This window comes from Ascaphus truei, chromosome 22 (assembly GCF_040206685.1).
Source record: "Ascaphus truei isolate aAscTru1 chromosome 22, aAscTru1.hap1, whole genome shotgun sequence".
Lineage (NCBI taxonomy): Eukaryota > Metazoa > Chordata > Amphibia > Anura > Ascaphidae > Ascaphus > Ascaphus truei.
The window spans coordinates 7,219,149-7,229,975 of NC_134504.1; the positions used below are offsets into that span (position 1 = coordinate 7,219,149).

The 10,827-nt window shown below is 46.7% G+C and overlaps 2 protein-coding genes across 2 annotated transcripts in view; both read right to left on the bottom strand.

Moving 5' to 3' along the window:
• Positions 1-10,827, bottom strand: part of LOC142472708 (uncharacterized) — a 201,745-nt gene that overhangs the window by 157,833 nt on the left and 33,085 nt on the right. The gene's annotated exons all lie outside the window — the stretch shown is intronic.
• Positions 1-10,827, bottom strand: part of LOC142472577 (uncharacterized) — a 43,646-nt gene that overhangs the window by 21,237 nt on the left and 11,582 nt on the right. Inside the window, exons 7-10 of the mRNA XM_075579644.1 lie at positions 2,695-2,863; positions 2,288-2,398; positions 1,814-1,927; positions 1,204-1,317 (exon numbers count right to left, since the gene is read on the bottom strand). Coding sequence (XP_075435759.1) covers positions 1,204-1,317; positions 1,814-1,927; positions 2,288-2,398; positions 2,695-2,863 — 508 coding nt within the window. The remainder of the gene's footprint in view (positions 1-1,203; positions 1,318-1,813; positions 1,928-2,287; positions 2,399-2,694; positions 2,864-10,827) is intronic.

Below are 10,827 nucleotides of genomic sequence, written 5' to 3' on the forward strand. Positions count from 1 at the left end.
GAGGTTAAGTAGTAGATATACTCGCAGTGATCGAGGGCAGGAGACAAGAGGATAGATGAGGTCACTTAGCCAAGGTCGAGGGTAGTAGAAGGTATTAGTCGTAGATATCCAAGCCGAGGCTTGCAGGGGTCCGGGGTCAAGGTAGCTGGAATGCAAGACAAGGTAATGCAAGGCAAGACAAGCAAGGCAGGGAAAGGCCAGCAGAAGCTTGTGGACAGCACTTCGTCACTAGGCAGAGACACTATGCTCAGCCGATTTGAAGCAGGGATCGCTGAGCATATAAAGGTTGATGAACCAGTCGGATGAGAGGTGCACAGCTGAAGCAGATGATTGACTCTTGATTGTAGATCCAATCCAAGACAAGGAGCACAGCTGAATGCGATAATCACTATTGTATCACTTGATCGTCACGGGACGAGGTTAGCACTGCAGGTGTCCCAGATGAATCAGCTGTTCTGCTGTCAGTGCTAACTTGTGTTTGGATCCTGCGCCTTACAACCCATGGACGGTGCCTGTGCACGATCCTGTCAGCGCCAGGTGGGTCACAGCACATGTCACGGAGGAGTGGCCTAAGCCCGATCCTCAGAGGGAAGAGATGAAACCAGATTATATTTGTAGTGGAGGATGTCAGAGAGAGTGAGTTTTCCTCTTGGGGCACTCAGAGGAGCGAGAGCAGGAGCGAAGAATGCATGTATGGCAGTTTATTTTTGGTCTGGGGTTAGAATTGCGGAGAAGAGGGGCATGTAGAGCATGAGAGGAAGATAGGGCAGAATTGTAGTACATTACAAGGTTGTCAGCAGAGACTTCTTAGCGAAAAGGAGAAGTGAGAGAGATGAAGTGATGGTCAGAGAGGAAAGGGAAGAATAGAGAAATTAACAGAGAGAAACTTCTGCATTATCTTCGCATTCAGGGTCTGAGAGCACAGGCAGAATACACAGGTCCAACAGTGGAAGGTGCCCTTGAAAATGTGTTTTGTTTTCTCTAAACGTGCTCCATTGATGGCCAGAGACCCATAACTCTGCATTTCTAACCTTTATACTTGTTTGTATCCTGTAACTCTGCTGCATGTGGTTAGTTCCAGAATAATCAGCAGGCCCAGGGACTTCCTATGAAAGCAATTAACCCTGAATATTCCCTAGAGGTGACCATACTACTTGTAACCAGATAACCTTTGCCAACACAAAAGGAGGTTATAGTACTCACCATGCTCAGAAAATGTAACTAATTCACTCATTATTGTGGTTAGATGAGCCTCAGTGTTTGGTTCTTCTTTCTCAGACTTAATCTCTAACCTCTCTGGTACAATCACTGGGAAACCTGCCAACAAGAAAAGGAAAATCCATCATGTAAAGCTGGGAGTGGGAACTCTTCCTGTGATATCACTATACAGAAATACTGTATACTGATTCCTAAGGGGATGGGGTAGGTAACTGATTGTACTTTATTATTAACCCCGAGTGATGTAAACATGTTGGGAGTTTATGGTGCTACCAATGTTCAAACCTCAATAATAATAATATTCTCAATATAACCTTAGACAAATCATGTGTGTGATTATCACTATAACATGTAGCTTATAAATTGTATCCATTCTTTAATGTTATTTTCCACAATATTGTAGACATTTAAGTACATTTTATAAATTAATTAAATTAAAGTTGAATTTTGTTGTACACATTACGTCACAATCCCAGTAGCACTTCTTTTTACACATATATACAGTGTGCTGGGTTTGGGTTCTGAGCTTGCAGGGGCTTGTGTGCATGTTTTATCCAAATTTAATAAAGACAAGTGAGGATATGAGGTTACTTACCCCCAACTGGAAATGAATCTATTTCACTCTTTATTGTGGTTAGATGAGCCTCAGTGTTTGGTTCTTCTTTCTCAGACTTAATCTCTAACGTCTCTGGTACAATCACTGGGAAACCTGCCAACAGGAAAAGGAAAATCCATCATGTAAAGCTGGGAGTGGGAACTCTTCCTGTGATATCACTATACAGAAATACTGTATACTGATTCCTAAGGGGAGGAGGTAGGTAACCGATTGTACTTTATTATTAACCCCTGGGGGATGGAAACATGTTGGGAGTATATGGTGCTACCAATGTTCAAACCTCAATAATAATATTCTCAATCTAACCTTAGACAAATCATGTGTGTTTTTCACTATAACATGCAGCTTATAATTGTATCCATGCTTTTATGTTATTTTCCCCAATATTGTAGACTTTTCAGTCTATTTGTTAAACAAACTGAATAAAGACAAATGAGGATATAAGTTACTTACCACCAGGAGGAAATGAATCTATTTCCCTCTTCATTTGGGTCACATGATCCTCAGTGTTCGGTTCTCTCTCTGACTTAATCTCTAACCTCTCCAGTACAACCACTGGGAAACCTGGCAATAAGAAAAGGAAACCCATCATGTAAAGCTGGGATTTGGGGGTTCTTCTTGTGATTTCACCTTCTCTGATATTGGTATAATATAATACCAGTTGTAAATAAATGTTTTACAAGCCCTTCTGGCAGAAATTGATTAATAGAGTTAATGAAGACATATTACATCTTACCTGCTAGCGGCTCAATAAGAACAGAAGATTAATTTGTTTTGGTTTTTGACTCCCATAACTGCAAAACAACCAGATATCCCCTTGTTGCAGATTTCAGACCCATCAAAATATCTACAATACTCACTTAACAAGCGTGGATCCATGCTGGTAGTGGGCAGTGCTCCTCTGTCCATGCTGGTAGTGGGCAGTGCTCCTCTGTCCATGCTGGTAGTGGGCAGTGCTCCTCTGTCCATGCTGGTAGTGGGCAGTGCTCCTCTATCCATGCTGGTAGTGGGCAGTGCTCCTGAACACTGCTACAGGAACATCCTGTAATTCCACAGAACAATATGATAAATGTATACAGATATTTCAGCAAATGTTATTTAGTCAAAGAAAACTAACATTTCGGCCGGACACAGCAACCTTCTTTCAGAGGGTAAATAATATAACAATGATATGGCATGGGATCACTTGTCATGCAATATGTAAGTTGCATAAATCCCCAGTGATTGTAAAAGAAAACAATAACTGAATATACAATTGTAAGGAAAGCGCTAAGCTAAGGATAGATGTAACTCAATATTCAGTGTGGGTGCTGCATGAAAAGGGACCGTTCCCAGTCCAAATAGTTTAAGTGTTGAAGGAAAAATCAGCGCACCCCGGAAAAAAAAGTGGTTTAAATTTAAAAAACAAAAACTTTCACAATCTGCTGAGATACGCACTTACCAGAACGCCCTCCTACTGTCTCTGTACGTTCTTCCTACCCACCAATTAGCTTGTAAGCTCTTCGGAGCAGGGACTCATTTTCCTAAATGTTACTTTTATGTCTGAAGTGCTTCTTCCCGTGATCTGTTATTTGCATTATTTGTTATTTGTTATTTATATAATTGTCCCGAGTATTACTGCTGTGACGCGCTATGTATATTAATGGCGCTATATAAATAAAGCCAGCCATACATACGTGTATTACTGCTGTGACGTGCTATGTACAGCAATAGCGCTATATAAAGACACATGCATACGTGTATTACTGCTGCGACACGCTATGTGCAGCAATGGCGCTAATATATATATATATATATATATGCACACACACACACACACAATATATTACGGGACTAAGGCATTACGTGACAGGGGAAGAGACAGGCAGGTAATACTAAGATGTCACACATACAGGCCCTGACATGTACCTTTTCCCGTCTCCCCATACACTGTGGTAATGAAGGAGAGAGGCCGCCTCTTGGGAACGGTATAAAGGAGACTCTTTATGTTACAGGCCCCTCACACAGAGGCCACTCACTCACACAGAGGCCATTCACTCACACAGAGGCCATTCACTCACACAGAGGCCATTCACTCACACAGAGGCCATTCACTCACACAGAGGGGCCAGGGAAAGAGGGGCCCTGTGCTGTACCCAGTCGGCGTCTAACATCACTTCCGGGATTTTATGTGTCGCACTCTATCTGGTCCTCCGTCACCCAACTAGCGTCACAGGAGGTTCCGGCTCCCTCTCAGGTTGGGGTCTTGCTGAAGACACCTTCTTCCTTCCTGTCCCCTGTCTGTGTCACACACAGTAAGGGGTTAAACCAACATTAGTAACATGTCTCTGGTTATATCAGTCACAGACACGTTACATTCCTGACAGGACTTTCTGTGCAGAACTCATTTCCTCCCCTCCCTGCCGGCTACATCCAGGTCACAGCCCTGTGTCCTACTGCGCATGCTCACACGCAGGGGATCATGGGAGTTGTAGTTTCTATAGACTTCAACAGTAACATTCCCCAGAGACTGTGCTAGGGAGAGAGAGTTACTTCTGTATGTAGATGTGTATACTCCTCTTGGTCCTTAATATATCGCAGTAAAGCTGCTTCAGTTCCTCCCTTTTGCCCAACATTGATATGAAGGAGGTAAATAAACCTGGTGGGAAAGTAGGGGAGAAGAAGTAGGGGGAGGGGAGGGGTATAAAGGTGTAATTGCCTGGTGAGGAGGCTATGCTGAAAGCTGGCTAAATGATGTGGCATTATGGGCCACTAACCTCAATAATCGCAAGCATAAAAACTGTAAGGGTATTTAGAGATACCAGACGCTCAGAGTGATACTGCCTATCTCTAAATGTCCTTAGGCTTGGTCCCCGCTGGCTGCTGCAGCGCTCGCTATGGCGGGGACAAGAGCCGCCGCTCAATGGGGCCGGGGCCGCTGCAAAGGGGGGGGGTGGAGCTTGCTGCGCTGCGCTGCTCTGCGCCGTGCGGTTTTCACAAGTACATTAAAATTAGGATTGGACCTAGCGACGGAGCACTAGGCCACGCCCCCCCCGGCGGTTCAGCCAATGAAGGCGAACTTGGCTGAACAATGAAGACGCCATGGCCGCTCCCCCGTCTTTTCCCCTGCCGACCGGGGAATTCGGCTGCACGCGCCGCCAGCCTCACAGGCGCGCGTGCAGCGCAGGCACTGGGGCCGTAGCATTACAGTTTTTATGCTTGCGATTGAGGTTAGTGGCCGGTAACGCCACATAATTTAGCCAGCTTTCGGCATAGCCTCCTCACGACTCCATTAACCTTATCTGGGGCTGACAGGCAGGCAGGCAGGCAGTACTAGTCGGAGCACACGATACATTTTAGGCCTTTAATAGACAGTCTGATGCTGTGATTGTCGAAGCTAGTGGTTCTGAACACCACGTAACATAGCTAGCCTACGGCATATCTAGGCATACGACTGCAGCAATTGAAACTGGATCCTCTTTGTTTTTATTTTGACCGCTGGTTGCCAGGGTGGGACTGACACTAGACTCTTCTAATCAGAGTGAAGATTTTCCTAGATAATGAACCTACTGCGGTAGAATTCATAAATACATATGTAACCCTGAGTAGTTTGGGGCTATATGTCTGCCCTCCTCCTGGCAGTAATACCTAGTAAGGGTAGGTTTGCCAGGAGTAATGAGTTTTCCCCACTCCTTGCAGTGCAGCGAGTAAGGAAAGGTAGTGTAATCGGGCCTTGTGTCCAATGAGATACACAGGGGTGGTTCCTACTGGACTGGTACTTAATGCATTGCAATTCCTGATTTAGCCAGTTGGGCTCTACCTTTGAGAGAGACAGGTTACCCGTACCAAGCTGTCAGGGCTCGGGCAGGCTTGAGGCCCTCCCTCCGGGGAGAGGTGGGGAACCATACCTCTTATTCCACAAGGGGATAAGGGAAGAGCAAGGACCACTCTCGATGCCCTTGGCTGGGAGTGGATCCAGGGACATCCTGAGGGTGAATACCCCGACAACTGCAGTCATCTGCTGCTGAAAGCTGCAGTTCAGTCTTTTTTTTTTTTTTTTTTTAATTTATTTTTTTACTTCAATAGTTTTATGTGTGCAATCTCTAATTACCTAAAGAACTGTATAGCTGCCAGTCAATTCGTTCTCCATGTATTGATAGGTCGACATTTGGTGACATAATTAGTGAAGGGATCTGTTTATATTCTGCTTGTCTGTCAGTGGAAGCTCATGAATATTCATGAGCACTCCTGCACTGACATGTGCTAGAGGGAGGGCAGGGCTGACAAAGGGGTGTGCCAGGGCTTGTGACAGGACATGAAGGGGCAGTGCCTTAGCAAATGGCTGTTAAAATAGAATACAAGAAAATTGGTCTTTCAAAGTTGTTGTTTTTTTTAAAACAGAAAATGCTAAAAGTATTTTTTCTTACTACAGAACTGATTTATTAAAAAAAACACACATGCAGGATATTGACTGAACTGCAGCTTGAATACAGAAAGACCAAATAAAGTACCTTGTGTTTTTACCTATACCTCCTGGCCTAAGACTAAAATCTATTAGGAGGAGGGGGAAGGAATTCTTCTGCAGGGACTTCACCACATACACCTGGGGGCGCAGCACCTGTGAGTACTATTCGGGCAAAACCCCAGAAGCCTGTCCTGTTCTTCCCCTGTAACATCATGCGGGAGACCCAGGCCCCCCTGTTGCCAGCAGGTATGCACCACACTAAGACATGTAACCGGAGTGAGTTTCCCACAGAGAGGCCCTATGTGAGATTGGGTGGGGGAAACTGGGTTACACATACATTCAGGAAGCAGACCTATAGTGATAACAATTAGGACACTGTTTAGGAATTTAGGGGGCACACCCTTAAATGTCTAATTGAAGCACTGATAATAGACCACACTATCACAATTGCTATAAAATTGAGCAACAACCTAACAAGATCATTTGAACAAGTTTCACTATCTAGACTAATCAGTCATCCTATATTCTATAGGGACAGTACAAGTTTTCTACACTCTGACCATTGTGTCAGCTGTCCCATTACTGAGGAACTTTCCTGGATACATTATAACCATTGTCTAGACACACCATTAACTAGGCAACATTTGGAGTCTGTTAGTTACTGGGTCTGTCTTTTTGTAAACTTCATTTTAAACGTGATTCTTATTAAACATTATTTTTACCGTCTTTTCATACTCTCACCTCTTGGTTACTGAGGGCATACCTAGCTGGGGTCTTTTTCTTCGGTAGATAATGAAGGAAATAACCCAAAAAAGACTTAACCCCTGAGGCTGCAATAAAACTGAAAGACCGCACATTTATACATACAGCAGCTCCGACCCCTCAGCGAGGGGACGCCATGACCGGGGCAACACGCTCCCTTCACATCCCCCCCCCCCCCCCCCCCCTGGCGTCCTCTAGCCGCTCTCCACACCAGTGGGAGCACGGGATGGCGCGGTCAGGGGGCGCAAGAGGGGGAGGTGTTAAAAGGCCCGCTGGCAGAGCGTGCGGTCAGTCCGCTCCCTGCCAGCAATTTCCCACCCACCTGTCCCTAGTTTATGAATATTGTTAACATCGTTTTGTGTTTCAGTGGGAAATTTAATTTCATTTTACAAATAAATATTTTAAAAAAATAAAATGACGAGGATTGAAGTTCCATGACGGAGGGGAGATGAATCTCCATTTGTGATACCCGTTTAGGGTCAAGTCGGACAGTGTTGTCTCCATCGCAGCAGCAGTTGGGGGGGTAAGTGCTTGTCCTTGCCAGATGAGGCTCTGTGCTGGTAAAGCCAGAGTGGGGCTAGGAGTGGCGAGTGGGCGGGGGTCATTTAAACCCACTCGTGCTAACAGCTGTGTCATGTGGGCCCGACTTGAGGGTCACGGGGTCATCGGTTCAAGGACCGCTGACCCTTCACCTGTTGAGCGAGCACTCTGGCAGAGATGGGCATTTTTCCAATCTTACTATATATTTCTGAAAGCATTGTATGTGTCCCTGTCTGCACTGTCCCTAGCGGCAATCTCATTGGTCCCTTGGCCCGCCCGCCCCCGCACACCTCTCATTGGCCTGAGGCGGAGTGACGGGCCAAAGGTCCAACACACACACACACACCTCTCTGTCCTCTTCTCCCCCCCCATCACACTCCCCTCCCCGGTGCTCCACTCACCATCCCCACCTCTCTCCCGCTCCACTCACTCCACTCCCTCCCACTCCACTCACCTCCCTCCCCGGCGCGGGGACAGGCAGTGGCCAGGCAGCCTGCAGCTGCCACGCGGCGCCTACCGGAAGGACCCCCTTCCTCCCTCGCGGAGTAACTAAGATGGCGGCGGCCGGAAGGAGAGGTGACGTACGTATGTGTGTGTGTCACTGTGTGTGTGTGTGTGTCCCGTCCCCCTCCTGTTCACTCTCCCCTCCTGTCCACTGTCCCGACCCCTCCTGTCCACTGTCCCCATCCCCTCCTGTCCACTGTCCCCGTCCTCTCCTGTCCACTGTCCCCGTCCTCTCCTGTCCACTGTCCCCGTCCTCTCCTGTCCACTGTCCCCGTCCTCTCCTGTCCACTGTCCCCGTCCCTCCCCTCCTCCTGTCCACTGTCCCTCCCCTCCTGTCCACTGTCCCTCCCCCCACCTTTTCCTAGCGGGAAATTTAACTCACGGCAACGCCGGGTCTCTCAGCTAGTTACTTAATGTTTAAAGAAAAAGCTGCTGCCTTTGTACCTCCAGAGTCCAGACCTTGTCTGCCATTAATTGTTTGTGTTTATGTGGGTAACGAGTAATGTGGGAGGGGAAGGGAGCATTCTCAGTCACCCTGGTTATGTTCTCTCTGTGTCTCTCACAGAGGGCCGGGGCAGGACAGACGGGGCTGCTGGTTTTGTGTTTGAAGTGCAGGTTGCTTCCTCATTTCTTTTTCCAGATGAGACCATAACAAGCGCCCCCCGTTCCCCACACTGAGCCCCCAGGATCTGACACTGAGCCTGTCTGCTCCCCACCCAGAGACCCCCGGGAGTCTGACACCGTGCCTCATCAGAACCGTGCCCCTGCCTGCCCCAAATAACTCACACCATGTTTGTGGGAGTAAATAAAGGGACAATACAGGGTAACAATGCAGTAACGTATCAGGGGCAGGGGGGGGGGGGTTTGATTGGGATCTTATTTTTAACACTTTGTAATCATTAAATATGTTCATTTATTAAACAGCTTTGGGTAATACGAGTGCTTTTTTTTCTACAAAAAAGAAATTGGTGAGGGATCTCTGACATCAGGATGGGACCAGGGAGAAAATTATTCTTAGAAATGTGCAATTATATACATTTATTCACATTTCAGAATAGTTTCAAATCTGTTGTTTTGTAAATAAGAATTACATTCTAATCGTTTTATAAAACATATACACATTTGTTTTGTTTAATTGGATGAGCGAAGTGAAGAATTCTAATAGACTTTGTGACCTCTTTGGTTGTGTTTGTGTGTTCTCTCGCCACAGGCCAAACACATTGACCGATTCTGATGACATTTTGTGGGAATCTTTCTGCTAGCCGAACTTAGGTTGGGCCATGGTACTGCAGCCCGTGCGGAGGCGTCCGCACGCTGAGCGGTCAGACTGCCTTAAGGCAGTGTTCGCGTGCGGGCGCGTCTGCGCGGAAGCAGGCGGGGGCGCGCATTGTGTGAGAAATCAGTTAAACTGATTTCTCGGCGCGACAGACAGGTCACGTGAGCGGTTCGCCTCCATGCGGCGCGCGTAGCATGGCCAAAAAACATCTGCTTTAAGCGGGTGACGTCACTATGGACCTGGCCTTAGAGCTGCCAGAAGTTTCAACCAAATCAGCGCCACACAAGTCTTTGAATTTGTGTGTTTTTGAAGTTAAAAAAAAAAAACTTAAACTGATTCTTGACACAAAACATTACATTTGTTATTTTGTAAATTTGCAACTTGTACCACATATTCAGACAATTTGCTAGAAGTATTTCAAAGAAATTAAATATTAAAAATGAAAATACATTTGGTAACCAATGTAGTGGAGTGCGGGAACTGATCCCCAAATTGGGGCTCTAGAACCTTGATGGGAAAGGCAGGAATCATGGCGCCCAGGACAAATGAAAGGAGCAGCCCTCCCCCCTCCCCCCCCGAAACCATAGCGCACATACCACGGGAAAACATTTTTTAGCGCGTAACTTTTACTTAACTGTTTTCTTATTGTAATACGGAAAAAAACATTGCAATGCAATCTGTTTATTTTTATATTTTCAACCAAATACAAAGATACCCATTGCTACATCCTATGTGACAGAAGGCCTGGGGGGGGGGGGGGTGGAGGGGTTTACGTATGGGTGCCTGATGGCCTGCCTGTAACGGACGGGCTCGCCACAAACCGGGACCGGACCGCAGGGCTTAGGTGGGGGGGATGTATATACACCAACCTTAAACCATGGAGTCAGGTCCGGAGTGCGTATTCCGTGGTCAAACGTAGTCGGCTCAGGATTGGAGAAGGCGGGGTAATCCGTAGACAAGCCGGGGTAATCCGTAGACAAGCCGGGGTCAGGGTTGGAGAAGGCACAGTTAACGTTATCCAGGCTGGGGTCAAGGCAGTTGGCACGGGAGCGATGGTCATGGATACAGGCAGGGTTCGGCAACAGGAAGGCAGGTGCGTAGCGCTTCAGCGTAGGAGAAAAGTAGTCTATCACACTATAAAGTTCACCCAGTTTTGACACACTCTCTAAGTATATGGGACGAGAACTGTAAACATAAGCAACTCTCGTCTATCCCCTCGCCCTTGACTCAACGCCGAGTTCCCCTCTGCATATCACTCAAATGTTTTCAAAGTTGGGACGAAAAAGGCCTATCCTCTATTGGTGATATGCGGAAAGGAGGCAGCGTTCAGACATTCTCTGAATTAAAAGAGGAATATGGTATCCCGAACTCGCAAATATCTCAATATATGCAGATTAAACACTGTCTCCTCAATACAGCCAAACGACACCTGGATTATTTCCCTCACCACCATGGAGAATCTGTTCT